Here is a 20,170-nt window from a genome sequence, read left to right as displayed (position 1 = left end):
CTAAATTTAAAATACTAAATTTTAAATTGTAAAATACTAAAGTTTAAAATTTAAATTTTTAATTTAAAATTTAAATATTAAAAATACTAAATTTATTTAGTATTTAAAAATGCTTTAAAAATGTAAACATTAACTTATTTTTTAAAAATCAATCAACAAGCATTTTTTAAACATACAATGCAAAGGGCTGTAAACTGTGCATATCCTTTGATCCAAAGTGCCACTACTGTATCTGTGTCCCAAAAAAATCATAAAAGAGAGAAAAGGACCCATTTGTTCAAAAATGTTTGTAGTAGAGCTCTCTTTGTGGTGGCAAGGAATTGGAAAAAGAGTAAAATGACCATCAACTGGGGAATGGCTGAATAAATTATGGCATGTGGAAGTAATGGAATATTATTATTCTATAAAAATTTATGAACAGATTGATTTTAAAAAGGCCTGGAAAGATTTCCATGAACTGATGCTGAGTGAAGTGAGCAGAACCAGGAAATCATTGTATACAGCAATAACATGACTATGCAACAACCAACAATGACAGACCTGGTTCTTCTCAATGATTCAGTGATCCAAGGAAATCTCAATAAATTTTGGAAGGATAACACAATTTGCATCCAGAGAGAGAATTATAGAGAATGAATGTAGATCAAACAGATACTATTTTCATCTCTTTTTTTTCTTCTGGTTTTTCTCATTAGTTTTCACCTTTTGTTCTGATTTTTCTCTCCCAAGATGATTCATATGGAAATATGTAAAAATGAATGTACATAGATAAACCAAAAATTGTTTTTTATTTGTAACTGGGGAAAATAAAATTAATTTTTTAAAAAGTCACCCAGAAGCTAAGAACAAGCAGAACTGATTATCACCCAAAAGCATATCAGAGTGTAAAGTCTAGCCCTTGCAAGAAGCTTCAATTCTGGAAGAAAATCAAGAGAGATATGAGGAAACCAAAAACGATAGTGACCACTATCAAGAATTATTATAGATCAAGAGATCCACTTAAAATTTCAAACTAGGAGAGAAAGTAACCACACAATGATTATAAGCAGTGATTCAAAGGGGAAAAAACCCTCCTCCTCCTCTTCCTCACATCTCAGATCAGTGTGATCTGATAGGATTATTTCCAAAATGCTCTTATTACAAGGGAATCACAAGATAGGCTATTTCTGCTCCAACCAAGTCTTAGTTATTTGTACAAGATGGTGGAGGAGAGACACTACATTGATTAGAACATTCTAAACTAGATTTCATATGTATAATGAATATCATATTGCTTGCCTTCTCAGTGAGAGGGAGGGGCTAAAGTAAAGGAAAGAATCTCAAACTCGAAAATATTTAAATGTTAAGAATCATAATTTTAAAATAATAGCTTTTTATTTTTCAAAATACATGCAAAGATAGTTTTCAATATTCATCCTTGCAAAACCTTGTGCTCCAAATTTTTGCTCTCCCCCTTCTCTCCTCCCCTAGACAGGAAGTAATTTAATATAGGTTAAATATGTGTAATTCTTCTTAATGTATAATAATTTTTTAAAAAGAAATTAAATTCACTGTCCTAAAGATTATATCCCCCCACAAAGACTATAAACTAGTTAGGAAACAAATTATATTGGGTATTATACACAACTTTAAAAGTATCACATTTCTTATACAGACAATAAGCTCCCTGAGGACAAGAATTACCTCTTCTTTAAATTTTGGATCACTCATACTTGATGTTTAAATGTTGGTTGGATGCTGAACTTAAGTTGACAAACAGTACCTCACACAACTTCTAGGAACAGATACCAACAGCAACAGTGAACAAAGAAGGTTGTGTTTTCAAGTGTTGACCTTCTCAATGTTTGGGAGGGCTAAGTCTAATTCAATGAAAGTCAATGAAAAGGACATTTGAAAGAAGGTAATTTGGGAAACTTCTGGTTTTGCTTGCCTTTTCCTTGAAGTTTTCTCATCTAGAAGTGACAGTTGCCCTGACAGTACAGAGACAAATAATGATTTTTTCAAAGGGAAACAAAAGATCAGGTTCAAACACAGATAACCCTATAAAATTAATCTCTTCCACTTCCTGAATCCACAAATAATATATGCATTTTCTTTAAAAAAAATTGTATAAACTTAACTAGAAACTACATAAAGCCCTTGAATTAACAAGTATTTATTAAACATCTAATATTGTTGACCAAAGTTCAAAAACATGATCACCAAGTTCTTCCCTCAAAGTAAACACAGCCCTCTTCCTCAATAGGACTAATAAAAAATTCTCCATTCTGTAATTTTAATCATTTTATTTCCAGAGGCAGAGATTGGAAGGGATTTCTCTTGTTAATTAACAATAAACAGCTCCAAATAAAACTATGGACAAAACAAACAAACCTCTCTGTACCTCTGTTTCCTATATCTGTAAAATGGGAATAAAACTAATAAGCAATTACCTCATGGGATTTCTAATGAGATCAATTGAGATAATCTATGTAAACCTGAGAGTGATATTTTAATGCTAATCATCATCATTATTATTAATATTGTCATTTCAAAAATAAGATTTGATATCAATCCTTATCATATTTTATTTGATTAGACTCAGTTCTATGCTCCAGCCTGTCAAGATCATTTAAATTCTGACTGTTACCCAGTATATGAACTAATCCACAGACAGATATCTTCTGTAAATTGTATATTATGCCTTTCCCCAAGTTACTAATAAAAATGCCTTCTGAACGGAGCCAACCACAGATGGAGGTCTCTTGCTACACTGGCACAGAACCATTAATGATTCTGCTTTGAGTCTGGTTATCCTTCACCCCCAGTTCTGAATGCATTTAATTATATTATCTAATTCATATCTCTCCATCTAATAAATATACTGGATCACTGGAATGCAGTATATGCCCCAATTGTTTGCTTTTCCTTTGGTTCTTTTGCTTTATAAAATAGAATTTTCTAAAAAAGAAAAAAAAAGTCTAGAGGGTCTAGAGGGAGATAACAGGTGAGCATTCAACATCCTCTGCAATCTGGTACTCTCTTACACATCCAGGCTACCTGATCATTTTCTTCCATCTCAGTTAAGCCAGAATGCTGAAACATTCTCTTCCTGAAACTCTCAAGAGTTTTCTCTATCTTTGCTCATAGCATTCCCTAAGTGTGGGGTATTATCCTCCTCCTTTCTGACCATTAAATCCCAATTCAAACGCTACCTCCTCCGTGAAGGTGTTCCTAATTTTCTTACCATTAACAATCTTTTCTTGGACTCTCATATAGTTCTTTGTGACTTTGTCTCTTAAATACAACCAAATAATCTTGTTTCTGAGTTATTATGCTTCTTAATTGAGACAGGATCATTACCAGAAGTTTATAAAATGAGGTGAAAATGTTTTGTTCTCATCACAGCAAGTCACAGAAACCATTTCTTTTAGTATGACAGTATAAAAACTTATATCAATATGACAGAACCATATTAGTGAAATTATACATATGTTCATATGTTAAAACATTTTCATCCTATTTATGTTCCAGGCAGATACATGTTGGTAAACATTTAACAACCAACTTTCCACAAAAAAAGTACTCATGACACATTTTTAAGTTCAAACCACATTATTAACACATTCTCCATCATTTCATTAAATCTACACAACCAACAAAATAATAAACCAAGTTCTGGTTTGTAGTGTTTGTCAATTTCCAAAGTATAAAAGCTCAAACAAATGCAAATAAATGCTCAAATTTAACAATTGGTTCTTGAGAGCTGATACAAGTTGGTTCTAGCACATCCCTCCCTAAAGTACATGGAAGAATTAAATAACAATTCTGGACACTCATATAATGCATTAATTAGCAAAGCATTTTACAAACCTTATTATACTTGCTACACTTGCATGTGTGTATCAAACACACATAAATATTCTATATTAACTCTGGATTATCAATCTTTTAAAATCTCAAGAGACAGCTTACTAACATACCCAATACATGTCTGGGCTGCACGTGAATGAAAGGAGTTGGTCTATATTCAGGGAATAAAAATTAGTTTTAAAAATACCATCGATTTGGAACAGGAAGATACTGCAGAGACATCTAGTCCAATCCCTTCATATTACAAAATAGAAAGTGAAATTTAGAGAAGTTACCTAACTTATCAAAGACTGAACAGATATTTAAGTGTCTGAAGTTGGATTTGAATCCAGGGGGGCCTGATTTTAAGTCTAGTTCACTCCATGCTGCCAGGAAAACATGGATCTGAGCACTGACAAATGCTGCCTGTGTGACCCTACGAAAGACACTGACCTCTCTGTATATACATTTTGTATGAGTTCACATGTTTAATCATACTGCTTGCAATGAGTAGGGGAGGGGAAGGGAGAAAGGGAGAGAATTTTGGAATTCAAAAATTTCAAAAATGAATGTAAAAAATTAATATATATGTATGTGTATATGTACCCATGTATTTTATATATATATATATATATATATATATATATATATATATATATATATATATATGTTTAAAAGAATAAGTTGCAGAAAAGGAAGGTAATTACTAATACTGATAGAAATAAATGTAAGAAGCAGCTAAGTGGCACAGTGGATAAAGTATTGGACCTGGACTTGGAAGATCTGAATTACCTTAGACATTTACTAGAATTTGACTCTAGTCACTTAATTTGACCCAGTTTCCTGATCTGTAAAATGAGAATAATAATAGTATCTTCCTCATAGGATTGCCCTAGTACATGCATTCCATCTCTTATTTCCTATTTATCTTGTCAATGGCTTATCTGTATACATTCATTTGCATGCTATGTTGCCCATTTGATTATGAGCTTCTTTGAGGGCAGGGACTGTCTTCTGCCATTCCTAATGCTTGCACACAACAGGAACTTAATAAATATGTTATAATCAGTTGGTTGTTGGGAAGATCAAATGAATTTACACATAATTCACAAACAATAAAGGTTAGCTCCTAACGAGAGGGTTTTTACACTCCGAGTGACTAGACCAATCCTTTTCAGATTTATGCTCCTTCAGGGGAGCATCTAATATAGCCAGCCCCCTCCTTTCCTGCAGGTAAGGTATCATCCCTCTCATTTTATAGATGAGGCAGGGAAGGCCTGGACAGGATCCCAGAGCTAAGGTCAGAGGGACAAGAAGCTTCTGCCTTCTAGGACAGTGCCCCTCTCAAATATATTCCGTTAGTTAATGTAATACATAATTAGAACACTAAATTTTCATCATACCCCCAAGCAGTCCAAATCCAAATGGAATGGTTTTAAATTATCTATGTCCTTAGGCACACCCATTAGCAGCAATAGCTTACTATGTGCATAATTAGAAATACCATGTGGTCTATGTCTGTACACATGCATATATACACACATGCAAGTACATTATATCCATATATGCATATGGATATATGCATAAACATAGAAGGGGAAATGACAGTTCAATTTTTATCCAATTAACATAGCCAATTGTGTATAGTTAGGGTTAAAAAAAAAAAAGGCAGTGTTGTTTTTCCATTACTTTGAACACAGACAGATTCGCCAGGATTTCATCTAAATCCCATCGGTATTTCCTGAAGGAACAATCCTGCGGCTGGTATGTCCTTGCTGGGGGCGGCTGTTAAAATGTGTCAGCCAGGCCTGTGCAGCAGTCTGGATTTCAAGTTATCCATGACATTCCCCAAGGAAGGCTACCAGGTATAATTTTACCCAATGGGACAAAATTCCTCAAAGAAGCTATTTAAATCTGACATGACAAGGAATTCTGTCCTGATGGGCAGCTACTGCTGCTATCTTTAGCTGTTTCAAGGAAGATGCTTAGGTTATAAGTTTAATATTATTGCCATATGACTTTTAGAACCCCTCTCTACCATCACCCTCTGGGGGTGGGAGAAATAGTGACGGTGAGAATGCATCTTTTTAAAATAAAGGGCTACATATTTAACCTATATTGGATTGCTTGCTGTCTTGGGGTTAGGGGAGAGAGGGAGAAAAATGTCAAACACAAGGTTTTGCAAAAATGAATACTGAAAACTATCTTTGCCTGTATTTGGAAAAATAAAATACCATTAAATAAATAAATAAAATAAAATAAAACAAAAATGAATGCTTGTCACTTTCAGAAAATGTGTCCTGTTGGACCAATACCCTTTGGTCACTCCCTGTGAGCTATGTGACAATGAGCAGAATTTCCTATAATGCTTAGCCACATTGGCCAAGAATCCTTCTGGAGCTCACCGGGCTTCTGAGACCAGACTCAGACACACACATCATGGCAAGATGACTCCCCATTCTGCTGCAGGCAATCTCCGCCTCTTTGGACGGGACAATGCTTTCCAGTTTTATCTAATTCATGACAAACTCAAGATTTTTTGGACTATTTTGCTACTACTATTGCTATCTTCTGGCTCCTTTCCTTCCCAAAGGAGAAAATCACAGAATCTAAGAAGCAGAAAGGAACATAGGAAGACTCCAGCTCAACCTGTCCCTGAAGCATTTGTCTGAAGCCCTCCAATGAGAGGCAACCTCCAGGCAGCCCCCTGCATTCGGGCCATAAAATTTATCTTACCTCAAGCCTAAATTTGCTACTGCTCAATTTCCGTTCATTGTTTCTAGTGCTACCTTCTGAAGCCAAGTAGAAAGCGTCTAATCACTCTTCCACATGATTGGCACTTCAAATATTTCAAAACAGTCATCAGATTCCCCTTAAATCTGCTCTTCTCCAAAATAAACTCTCCCTAATTCCTTTAATAATCCTCTACTCCTGTCACCATCCTGGCTACTCTCTTCTAAATTTGTTCTGCAAGTCTTGCTTAAAATATGGTGCCCAATATATGATTAAATTTTGTTCAATGATCTGATAGATTTGAATGTTATTTCTTTCTCTCTCTCTCTTTTTTTTTTTTTTTTTTTTGGTGGTAATTGAGATTAAGTGACTGGTTATTGAACGTTTGGGACCTAATTTGAACTTAGATCCTCCTGATTCCATTCTATCCATTGCATCACGTAGCTGCCCCTAAGTGTTATTTTCTCTTTTTCTTCTTAAAAAAAATTTCTTTTGTTTTATGAGTTGACTGAAAGGAAGAAATATGGAATAGAGGAAATGTAGGTGATAGAGAGACAAAAGATACCACCTTTTTTTTTTAATTGTACTGTTTCCTTCTTTGCAGAAGTAGGAAACTATGACTTTGGAATGTCACACATAATCAGACATTTTTTGTAAATTAAATTGGGTTAATTTTGTTGATTTCTCCTCTTTTTTATTCTTTTTTATCTGATATGGCTTTCTGGGAGGTGGAAGAAGATAGGCACTGGCAAAGACAGGTGGTATTTATAAAAAGAAAAAAATTCATTTTTTAAACAATGGTGCTAAGAAGTGAACAAAGTATATAACAGGTGTGGTCTGACCAAGGAATAGAATTATTATTATATTATTTATTATTATTATTAATTGTTATCACCGCCTATGTTTTGGGCACTTTGATTCTAAATTAAGAGTAGGAGAGCATTTGCTATTTTTTTTGGCTACTACTTCACACTATTAACCCATATTGAACTTTTTGTCAAAATAAGATTATCAGATTATTTTTTCATTAAAAGATTTCTTGTCTTGTCACACATATAACATCATGCATTAATGGGATTAGTTTTTTTGAACCCAACTGGATCTGCACATTTATTCTTATTAAAGTTTTATCTTATTTGATTTGGACCATCACATCTTTTGTTGTTCTCAAAATCTTTTTGGAATCCCAGCGGAAGCTTTTTAACTCCATGTGTTTTTTTTTTAAATCCGGTAAGTTTTTCAACGTAATTGGCAATCTTATGCATTTTATGAACTTAAAAGCATAAAGAGTTAATGACACACAAAAAAATGAAGCCTGGGTCGTCCAACATATATCATATAAAGGTGGATCAGCTCAGAGCCAATTATAGACACAAGATAATGTCTGAGTTCCAATCTCTTCATCTATAAAACAAGGATAATATTTATAATATTTCACAATATTTTTACAATATTTCAATGGCTGTTAAAGGAAAATATTTTGTAAACCTTAAAATATATTAAGCTAGTGAAGTTCAAATTGATTTGAGTGCTTGATAAGGCAGATAACTCAAAAAAATATGGAAGTGAATATGGACTCTTTGGTTATGGTTATTCATGCAGTTCTAAAACCCTGTAATCATAGTATCATCTAGCCCCAGGACATTGAATCATTTTTGTTTCAAATGCACCTGCATTATTCAATTAATCATGTCTGACTCTTTGTGATCCTATGATATGACCATAGAATGCCAGGCCCTTCTATCCCTCACCTCACCTTGTCACAAAATCTATCCAAGATTATGTTCATTGGTTTCCATGACACTCTATCCATCTCATTCTCTTTCTGCCTTCTATCTTCCCAACCAGAGGGTCTTTACCAAAGAGTTCTGACCAGCTTTAGTATCTGATCTTTCCAATGAAAGGCCTGAATTAATTTCTTGAAGTATTGACTGATTGATTTCTTTGCTGTCCAAGGGACTCTTAAACAAATTCTCCAGCACCAGAATTGAAAGTGTCGATTCTAAAGCACTCAGCTTTCCATATAAATCCAACTCTCAGCCATAAACTGCTACTGGAGGAACCATAGTTTTGACCATACAGAGTTTGTCAGCAAGGTTATATCTCTGCTTTTTTACTATGCTGTCCAGATTTACTATAACTTTCCTTCTGAAGACCCCTTCAACAGAATGATAAAGTCTATGGACCTTTTATGATAATATTTTTAAATGTACAAAATAAAAGTATGTAGGATTACAAAGGAAATGATCCCTTTGAAGTGTCCTGTTTGTTGTTGGCAAAATTCCAGAAGCCAGACTCCCTGGTTTACAGTTTTTAGATCCCACTCTCTCTCCTCCTCTCTGCCCCCCCAAACTGGGACAGTATTAGCCCTATGGCATTCTCCAAGATCTTTCCAAGACTGCTGACGGAGGCCCAGCAATGACAGCTGCTATCTATTTCAGAATCTAGGATGTTAATGATCTAGGCCTGCTGACTTGAACTCACTGAGGACAACTGACCACTATCTATCCATCTCCCTCACTTATTCTGGGTTTCCATTTCCTATTAACTTCTTCCCCTCTTCTTTTGGCCTAAAGATCTTATCCTTGGGGGAAAAAACAAAAGCAAATTAAATTGAAGCTTTCAGTCTTCTCACAAGTATCTGTTCTATTATTGCCCCATTCTATCCAAGAAGTGATCCTATTTCCTTCTTCAACCCACCTCTTGTCTTCAGCACAGATTTTAAAATCATTTAAAAAATAAGTTTTTTGTTGGCCTTAGCATTTTTTGCCAAATTCATGTCATTTGGGGATTTCAAATGCCTGACCATTCTACTCTTTTCTATTCCTATTAATCCTCAATTACTTATCTTTGGTTCCATCTTCTATGCATGTTTTTTAAAAACTCTAATAAGTCTTGTGAGATGGAAAATGCCATCTGCATCCAAAGAAGGAACTATGGAGACTGAATGCAGATCAAAACATACTGTGTTCACCTTTTTTGTTAGTTTTTTCTTTCTCATGGTTTTTCCCTTTTGTTCTTGATTTTTTCATTCACAACATGACAATTATGGAAATAGGTTTTAAATTATTGTACATATATAATCTATTGCTTGCCAATAGGGGGAAAGAAGGAGAAAAAAATGTACAACTCAAAATCTTACAAAAATTAATGTTAATATTTAAACATATTTCACATGTATTGGACTACCTGCCAGCTAGGGGGGAGGGTGGGAAGAAGAAGGGGAAAATTTGGAGCAGAAGGTTTTGCAAGGGTCAATGTTGAAAAATTACCCATGCATTTTGTAAATAAAAAGCTTTAATAAAATTTTAAAAATTAAAAAACAAAAATGAATGTTAAAAACTAGCTTTACATATACTTGGAAAAAATAAGATATTATTAAGGGAAAAAATTTAAAAAATAAATCTATGTCAATCTGGCAAATGTGGCAGAATGGAGAATCAGTTTTAAAGTAAGAAAGCCCTGGATTCAAATCTCGCATATTCATGCACATTTGATATATAAGCCCACAAAAATCCTTTCCTTTTTCTGTGTTCTAGGTACAAAGATAATGCCTTGAAGAAAAGGGATGACTTGCATTGGTGAAGGGAATTTCCCTACTCAGAAGTCTTTTATGCTGAAGAAAATACAGCTCTAGAGCCTATCCCTGTCCCCATTGAGTTCTTTGTATATCTATATCAGTCTCTTTAACCACCTCAACTTATTCCTCATCAGAATAATTTCTTCTTGGGAATTCAGAATCTCATTTCTGAGAGCTTTCCATCTAATTCCTCTCACTTCTGTTGCCTTAAGGGAATCCGATAAATTAATTCATGCTAGGCTGTTTATTAAAACTCAATCTCATTATCTCTCCCAAGGACATTTGCATTTTAAACAGTAACCATGTAATAATTCAAAGTAATAAAGTTCTAATGATAGGATTTCAGGAACCATTAGTAGAGCATGAGAGAGCTATTTTCTCTCCAGAAGTCACCATGCATGTTACTACATAGTATGGAGCAGAAAGCAATGGATTTTAAATTAGAATACAAGAGTAAGTCTTGATTTTTGTCACCAGCTTTATTCCCCCCCCCCTTGATTTAATTTTTTAAAAAGTGGCATCAGAGTTGGGCCTTAAGGGATATAACTAAATTGAAGTTATTTCTGAGAAACAGCAAATAATGAAAAAAAAATACTTATTATTATTACAGTAGTCTGAGAACTCAGCTAGGATGGAGAAAAGTCTAAGTTGACTCATCTGTAAAATAACAATTAAAAAAACCCTTATACTACATACAACAAAGATTGCTATGAGAAAGTGTTTTGTAAAGTTTTAAATGCTATATAAATGTTGGTTATTTTAAGTCCAGCCCAAATAAGGAAAACTGAAAGCAAGGAGAGAAAAAAAGAACTTGGATTCTCAATTGGGTAGATGCCATGTGTATGGATCCAAAAACTGAAGTAATGATGATTTAGAAGACTGGAATATCTGAGTCTTAATTTTGGTATGTGTGCTACTGGACCATTCTTGGTCCCTTGTCAAGCTGGTTCAGCTGAGAGTGTACCTGGTGTAATGAATGCAGACCACTACAAGATTGCCCTGGATCCATGGTAGATAGGGTCAGTACTTCTAATGAGCAATTTAAAAAAACTTTCCTTGACCAAAGTAGGAATCCATACAGATATTAATAATCATCAGGGCCAGCAGATGACTTCCAAAATAAAGATGGCAGGTGGGAGCCCTTTCTTATCCTCAGTTCCCAAAGAGATCACACTTTAACAGCTTGTTATTGTACAGTATAAATTAATGGCTCTCTCTTGGTAGGTTTAAGGTAAGTTAAGGCTTCACTAGCATTCACTAAGTGAAGAGACAAATCCTCCTTCACTGACCTACACACAACAGATATTCATGAGTTATGATGAAATTTACTGTTCATCTCCAGAAAAAGAACTGGGGAAGTCTGGATCAAAGATACTTTTTCTTTCTTTATTTTTAAAAATTTATTAGTGGTTTGTTTTTTCCCGGTTACATTTTACTTTAATTCTCTTGGGAGGGGTTTGTGTGTTTTCTTTCACAGCATGACTTTACTTGTATATAACCTATGTCAAATTGCTAGTCTTCTCAATGAGGTGGGCTGAGAAGGGAGGAAGAGAACCTGGAAATCAAAATTTGAAAAAAAAATTGTTTTTACATGTAATTGGAAAAAATTATTATTTATTTAAAAAAAGAAAAGAAAAAGAAAAAAAGAGGGCAGGACCCCCCCCAAAACAAAACAAAACAAAACAAAACAATACATCTTCCATATCCCTCTCATGAAGGGCCCTGGGACTTGACTGTAGGAAGTGAAGGTACCAAATTCTCTCTTTGCTATGAACACTTAATTCAACTAAATGATCTTAACTTATTAATAAACCTGATGACATCATCACAGCAGGATTCAGCATTCTAAGAGGAGGAAAATAAAGTGTTATTTCCCAGATTTGTATCCAATTAATTGAAAAGGCTTCACGAGTAAATGAAGCAAGAAACTATGGAGTTATTTCTTGGAAAGTCAAAGGACAAGACTCCTGCTGTTCAAACTTTTGTGTTATATGTACTTCTTATCCAAATGTAATTTAATTTACATTTTCTGAACTTCCCATTTACCTTTAAGGAAACTGAAAAGAACTATCTATGATGTTTATAGATCACTTCCAATCTTTCTCATTCAAGGAAAAGGGAGAAAGAACCTTTACAAGAATCCCAAATTTTTCATTTTACAGAAGATAAAACTTAGAGGTAATCAACTTGCTCCAAACAAGAAAAATATAGAATCTCAAGTTTTCTACCTTTTTCCATTTCATCTGCTCTTCTCCTTCTTAGCCATTATTCTCCTTGTTCTAAGTTCCCATATTACTATAATTTTGCTTTTACGTACTGCATCTCAGAAATAACTCAATTTATTTAAGTCAAGACAATCATTGCAAAGTGATCAGCAGGGTAAAATCCTATATATCCCTTAAGACCTAGCTTCTGATGCCATTTTTTTAAAAAAATAAATCTATCATGATCTCTATTCCCTGCAACAAGTGACCTTTTCCTCAATTCTGAAATCCTGTGTACTTTCTACCCTTCTCCACAATTGTTTTAGTCTGTTGGTGTCTTTTCTTGTCTACTAAAATACAAACTCCAGCAAGAAGAGATCACATCTTATCATTATCATCCTAGCATCTAGCATGTTGCATCACATACAGGGCTCTGTAACTGTTTCTTTGCAGCAAGGTTGTCCACCTCTAACATAGACTGAGCACCAGCATCCCCCAGCTCCACAAACTCATTGGAGGCTCTGGTGGAGAGAAGAGCCATAGATTTATAGGTAGAAGAGAAACCAGAAGTCCCAACCATGTCTCCTAGTTTGCAAAGCAAAGAGAGCATTTATCTTGAGACACATAATTATAAAATGTTCATATCAGAAGCTGAACCTAGATTCTCTTGACTTCCAGTCCAAGACCTTCCTAAAGAGGAAAATCAGAGGGACACTTTGGGGAGGTCGGCACTGTAGAGGGAACCTTAGGAACCCTTCCCTGATATTCTTCTTCAAAGAAGAGCACCAACAGATCCATCCCAAATGACCAATGGGGGCTACAACCCTGGACCCCAGAAGACAAACTCCCCAACGCCTTACCTCCATACGTGCTTTATAGAAATCCACATCATGCAGCTTTTCCTTACACCTGACCAATTCCATCTCAAGTCTCTCCACTCGGTTGGCCCGCTCTCTCAAAGAATCCAGTTCATCCCGGTAGGCTCGTGCAGATCGAGCATCGGCCCCAAGGTGGATATTCTGGATAAATGGACAGTAAATGCAGAAAACCTCTGTTAAGGAATGTGGTTACCTAGGATTGGGAAGCCAGGGAAAGAAGGATCTATTGCTTAGAAAAGGAAACATGAAGAACTAAGGGTATCCAAGGAATTGCAGAGAAAAGGAGAAACTGTACCAACCATTATCAAGTGAATGGCTGGGCCCTAGTAGAGCACTGCTGCAGGAAACAGCTATCACTACTATAGTTTTTAATATTCTCAACTTTACCCTCAGAAAATTCTTAAGGGACTATAATGGAAAACAATTGTACATTTGCTTCAAAAAAACCCAAAACAAACAACTTCTGATGAAGCACTCCTCAACTATATGAATGGCAGAGCATTATTGTGGAAGATGGCTATTATGAATATTCTCAACTTTTCCCCCAGAAAACTTTTAAGAGAATATAATGGAAATAAAATGTTCAAAAAACAAAACCAAAAAATTTCTGATGAAGAACTTCTTGGTTTCTATTATTATTATTTATAATATAATAATTAATTAAATTATTAAATATATATATATATATATATATATATATATATATATACACACACACAGACACCAGTCAACTTTCCCAATCCCACACTTCTAATTCTTAGTCTTAAAACATGGTATTTTGTACACAGCAGGTGCTTAATAAGCATTTTCGGGGTGGAAGCCTCTCCCTCCTTACCTCTTGCTTGATTTTCTGCAGTTCCAGTACCAGCTGATCAATTTCATGCCGAGCATCGACTAGCTGCTCTGATTTCTCCTCCCTGAAGTAAGAGATGAGAGGTGAGAGCTCAGAGATAACATCAACCATCGATTGGAACAGGATCTGCTGTTTCCACAAAGATTGTGCAAAAGGGTTGAAAAGGGAGTGGGAGGGGGAAAGGAAATCCGAGTCCTTTGGGAAAATTCATAAATGTAAATGTAGTTTGCAGAAATGAGTCTGCCTTGGGAATTCCTTCTGTTTTCTTGTGGTTTTTCCCTAAACTCATATTCACCAGGCACACCAGATCCACTGCCACAGTACCACCTGTGCCAAACAAAGAAAACCCCTTTCCACAAATTATTCTTATGATCAAGGTCTGATCACAGGCATCTGAGTTCCTGCTGCAACTATTATCTCCTCCAGTCGACTCCCCAAAACCGAGAAGTTTGGGGAGTACCAGTGAGGGTGGAGGAACAGACAGCTACTGCAACAAAAGGGTGAGAAGAGATAGAGATCACCCTGAAAACGAACAATGGAAAGAAACACAAAGGAGGGAAATTTTAGAATAACATTTAAGTTTGTCTCCAACTGAGAAAATACAGTGTCCCAAAAGTCATAATGCCATTTTGAATTTAAATCTTTTTTTGCTGAGGCAGCTGGGGTTAAGTGACTTGCCCAGGGTCACACAGCCAGGAAGTGTGAAGTGTCGGAAGCCAAATTTGAACTCAGGTCCTCCTGACTTTAGGACTGGACCTCTATCCACTGCAGCAGCTAGATTCCCTTGAATTGTAATAAAAACCAACTGCTTGTTAAATAGAGTGTCCCTAAGGGTTTGTTTGTTTTTTTTGACAGAATTAAGTTTAAAGTTTAAAATTGCCTCAAGACTTTTGGGACAATCTGCATAACAAGGTCATGTCTAATTCAACCCATAATTTGTTGGACAGGGTAGAAGGGAAGAGGAAGGGGTAAGAGAGAGTCCTGGTGAGTGTATGTTTTTTGAAAAGCAACACAGTTTTGTATGACTATACATGTATAACCTATATTAAATTGCTTTCCTTCTCAATGGGGGGGGGGGAAGAAAGGGAGAGAATATGGAACTCAATTTTTTTTTAAATGAGTGTAAAATTTTTTTTAAAGCATGAGATTGGGAGGCAAATAAAATACTAAAATTTTTAAAAATACAACACAGTGAATATAGTGAGAACGAAATCAAACAAAATCCATCCATCACATAACTAAACAAAACCGTAAAATATGACTGGCTTCTTTGATGAGGGGACAAGTTTCCTCATGACTCACAATTCCTGCCGGATCCTCCGCAGCTTGGCCTTGGTGTCGGCGAGTTCCACCGCCAGATGCTGTTTGTCCTCACTGGAGAGGCTGCTTGTTGGGCTAGGGGTGGAGTCAGTGCTGGACACTTTCAGGGGGCTGGGGGGCTGCTGAGACTGCAGATAATCTCGCTCCTGCGTAAGGTCCACTATTAACTTCAGTTAGGAGGGAGGGAAAAAGCATGGAATCATACATTAGATCCACCTCACAAAGTCTTTTTATAGAGGCGCAAACTGAGGGCCATACACTAATGATTCCCCCAAACCACTCATGTTTTAGTCTCATCAAACAATTTCATGTATCAGAGTATGGTAGATTCAGAGCTAGAAGGGACCTTTACGTGAGTACAGTTTCTAGTTTCACAAGCAAGGAAATAGTCTAAGAAAGGCAAATCCTTTGTCAAAAGTCACCTAACTTGTGAGTATGAGGCAGGGTCTGAGGTGGAGTTTGAACTTGTTACTCCCAATCCATTGCATTATATTTGAATCTCCCTAATTCTTGTAAAGAGATTCTCCCGGGGTCCTCCAGTTCTAAAGTCTATGTTCTAGTTATGGACTAGAGAGCAAAGAGAAGAGAGGAAGAGGGAATATTAAACTGGATGAGTCTTAAGAGGAGTTAGTATCAGAAAGAGAAAATTAAAAGCTCATCTCAGGAAAAAACAAGAGAGACAACAATGTCCTGGCAAAGATCCATCTCCAAGCCACTGTGTCCTTTCTGTACGATCCCTCCCCATCCTCTGCCATTCCATTCTGTCTAGTACTGAAGGGACCTCTCAGACATACTTCTGTGCATTCATCTCTCTCATCAATAAGCCGTTTGAGATGAAACACCATGTTTCTTGAGAGAGACTCTAGCTCCTCCGGGGCCATGTCTGGCAACTCCAACCACTGCAGGTCAAACACATTTTCTTGGTTCTGGGTCACCTGCAAACAACCAGAGACACTGCTGATGGGGGTGGGATGCAGGTTCTTGGAAAAGGAGGCAAGAACAGAGCTCAAGTTAATCATGAACAGGTAAATGGATCAGAACAAATGTAAGATGTGAGCTTTAAATTTCTGCCGAACACCTGTCTCATTTGGAAGGCAGGTGAATTATTAATCCCATCACTGAGGCAATTTGCCAAATGGAGTCAGAAACTGGTAGCACTTCAAATTATCTTAAATTAAGTCTTACTGAACAAAGCCACACTTGCCCTAAAAATACCTAGATGCATTGTTCTATTAACTAGTCCTAACCCAAGAAACTATTGTCAAAAAAAGAGATTTTAACTTGTCAGTCAAGAATCTAAAACTGAAAATCAATTTTATGACACTAATTAGATTCCCCTTCTCAATTACCCTGCCCCTGAATGACACTTTCTCCCAATACGCTCAAGTCTCCCAGTTCTCATCTTTATAACAAATGACTAATCAGTAGGATTCTAATTCTTTGTCTACAACACTCCTTACAAGTATCCATTATTGCCATGCTTGAAGACCTTAAGATGGTTATAATCATGATTACTATTAGTTATAGTAGTAACAGTAGTAGTAATAATGTTTCTTGATCAAGATGAAGGAGTTACGTACCAAAAAAGCTCCCAATTATTGTCTCAAGAGTGTGACAGTTACAGGAAAATGGTTGACTCACCAAGACAAGCATGTGGGCACATACATTTGAATGTACACCCTCCCTCTCCCCCTCCTTCTCTAAGAGAGAGAGAGCTGCAATCCCCCCCTCCACCCCCCACCCCCTCCGGGAATACCCGAGTGTGCTCTTGCTGCACAAGGGTCGGGGGGAGGGAGAAGCACTTATAGAACTTTCTGATGTCACCCTTTAAAATGACAGCAAGTCAGTGTCTTTTCTCCTTGCTACTGACAGTAGCAGAGTCTTTTTCTTTAAAAAGAAATGAATATTTGAAAGCAGAGTGACATTTGCCAGAAGACATTTTAGAAGTATGTAAATCAATTCAGAGCTTAAACCAACTGACACCATCACTCTTAAAAATAGCCCAAATCCATATTTGGTAATAAGTAAGAAACAAAAGATTTAGTTGAGGAAAAAAATTAGTGTGTGGGGGTGTGTGTGTACATACATATCTAAATGGCTTATGACCATGTTTCCAAATATAATTGTTTTGTTTGAAATTCCAAATTAATAAAACTCATTACAAATGATGTTGACCTTCTATACTGATTGCTTGCTATCTTAGAACGAGGGGAGGTAATAGAAGGTAGGAAAAAAATTTGGAACACAAAGTCTCACAAAAATGAATGTCTAACTATTTTTACATGTATTTGGAAAAACAAAATACTATTGAAAGTATTTTCAAAAATTATGTTATTGTGAGCTAAAGCCTCACTAGCATGGTACTCCACAGCCAAGTACCTCTAAAGATATAGCCCACCCCACAAATCTTACCTCTTGGATGTGTGCCACAATTCCAGCCTGGGTTTCGATGTCCAGCTGTTTGATTTTTTCAATAAATTCCTCTTTCCTTTCACACTGCAAAGGGATGAAATATTAATGAAAGATGTTTTCTTGGACAACAATGGGCTCCATCTTTTTAACTGAGAGACTACCTCCGGTACATAAATGCATTAAAAAAAAAGGTAACTTCCTTCTTGCCAATCTGGCTACTTCTCAACGTCCAAGAAGTTCCCCCCATGATTAACACTGGTTAACATTTCCATTCATGTTTCCATACCGGAATAGAGCCTTACTCCTTTGGATGACATGGGCCATGCTGGAAAAAAAAAGCAATGATAGACACAGTGCAGAAACTCTTCAGTAAAAAGCACTGCAAATTATCAGAGGCAATGTTGGCATTTACCCCATAGCATTAACTGATCACAGGAGTCAGTTCCCAATCCCAGAAAATCTCCTTTTGATTACCACATGGTGATATGGAAACATACCTAGTATAGATGTGGAGAGACAGCTGGACTGAAGAATCAGGAGGACCTGAGTTTAAATCCTACCAAAAACACTTGGTAGGTGTGTAACACTAGGCAAGCCACTCACCCTCATTATGCCCACATTTTCTCATCTGTAAAATGGGGGGATTAGAGCAGCTAACTCTCAGAGTCATTATAGAAATTTGATTATAGGTCAGCCTCTTAATCTTTGAGGCTATCAGCATCTACAAATTTTAAGTAAAAGATGAACTTTCAAGTTGATATTTGCAGATTGCATTTTCATACTGGGAGTTCCCTAAAATGATGAAATAATAGGCTGAGCAACCCCAAAGTGTATCCATGTGTAGCTATACAACTGGACAGTTGAAGCACAAGATAAATGTTAGTCCTTATAATTATTATGATTACCCGGCTTCACCTAGTTTTACCACTGAACAAGTTACCTCTCTGGGATGAGATATTCTTTCTTTGAAATTAGAAGATCAGATCTATTTCCATTCTCAAGAGTCACTATATTGGAACAGTCAGCCTGATAAATAACATATATACATATACTTTTAGGGTGGGAAGGGGTGCTCAACCTGTCATTTCATCATTTTGGGGAACTCCCAGTGTTGAAATGCCCTCCACTAATGTCAAGCTGAAAGCTCATCTTTAACTGAGAGTATAAGAGTCAAAAAGTATGTCTGATAAGTGCCAGAACTTGGGTCTTCCTGCCTCTAAAGCTAGCCCTATAGACACTATGGCTTACTCTCACGTAAAAATGCATACACAAATATATAAAATGACAAAACAGCCAGAGAGCCCGGCTCAGTCACTAAGATGTGAGTTCTAATCCTGATCCTGAGACACATACTAGCTGTGTGTCTCTTATTACCCTATCTGTGTCTCAAGCCAATTCTTTATACTAAGGAAAGACAAAAGCAACATGTAGTATCTTAGCAAAGAACTGTCCAATCTCAACTCAGCACATAACACATTTCCTTTACCTGGCTTATCTACACAAAGTGTAATTTATCATAGGAATGGCAAGTTCCTAGAGGGGTAGCATGGGACCGAGAATAAAATGGTGGACAAGAGGTCAGAAAGAATTAACTTCATATAGTTCTGAGACCTCCTCTAAGACTATACAAATTAGAGAGAGCTGCAACGCTCATGGATGAAGGAAGTTTCCAAGGGCATGAAACTCATAGGTCATTGATACATTAGGCACATCTGCTAAGTTAATTAATGACAATGTTCATTACTTATTTATCCTAGAATAGTTGGCTTTGATACATCATTGGGCTGCATCAAAACCAACTAAAACACCACATATGATTACAACAATCTCACCCCTTACCCAACCCTAATTCTCCATGCACCAACCTGAACAGCACAGCCCAGCACCAGTAACAGGACCTTCTTAATTTCATCCATACTTTTACCTAAAATAAAAGAAGAACCACAATTATTTTAAATTAATTCACTCTCTCTTTCTCTCTTTCCTTTCCTCCCCCCCCCCCACAATTCTACTCAACATTAGCCATTTTATATATAGACAAGTACAGACTGAACAAGAACTCCCCCTGATGTGGTAGCCTGTATTTGATGGCACTCTTGGAAGTTATAATTATATAAAATCTGGTAACTGATTCCAGCCCTACTCTTTGCAATTAGCTAACTAAAAGTGACTTCTACCTTCCTCAAATTTCTCACAGCAGTTCTCTGACTGGACCTCTCCCCACCTTCTACTAAATAACAGTTATTTACAAATGTTTCTAATCCACCCAAGTAGAACCCAGACCAGTAGTGTTATGAAAAGAAAGCTGAATTTAAATATAGGATCTGAGTTCAATTCTCAGATTGAGTTATTTTTTACT

The 20,170-nt window shown here is 36.2% G+C and overlaps 1 protein-coding gene across 1 annotated transcript in view; it reads right to left on the bottom strand.

Moving 5' to 3' along the window:
* The window catches only part of CCDC88C (coiled-coil domain containing 88C), a 229,549-nt gene that overhangs the window by 89,446 nt on the left and 119,933 nt on the right, over nucleotides 1–20,170 (bottom strand). Inside the window, exons 5-10 of the mRNA XM_031952347.1 lie at nucleotides 19,677–19,735; nucleotides 17,812–17,895; nucleotides 16,194–16,334; nucleotides 15,382–15,566; nucleotides 14,062–14,143; nucleotides 13,209–13,367 (exon numbers count right to left, since the gene is read on the bottom strand). Coding sequence (XP_031808207.1) covers nucleotides 13,209–13,367; nucleotides 14,062–14,143; nucleotides 15,382–15,566; nucleotides 16,194–16,334; nucleotides 17,812–17,895; nucleotides 19,677–19,735 — 710 coding nt within the window. The remainder of the gene's footprint in view (nucleotides 1–13,208; nucleotides 13,368–14,061; nucleotides 14,144–15,381; nucleotides 15,567–16,193; nucleotides 16,335–17,811; nucleotides 17,896–19,676; nucleotides 19,736–20,170) is intronic.

This window comes from Sarcophilus harrisii, chromosome 2 (assembly GCF_902635505.1).
Source record: "Sarcophilus harrisii chromosome 2, mSarHar1.11, whole genome shotgun sequence".
Classification (NCBI taxonomy): Eukaryota; Metazoa; Chordata; class Mammalia; order Dasyuromorphia; family Dasyuridae; genus Sarcophilus; species Sarcophilus harrisii.
Note: the sequence above shows the minus strand (reverse complement) of the source record. Positions and strands in the feature narration are given on the sequence as shown.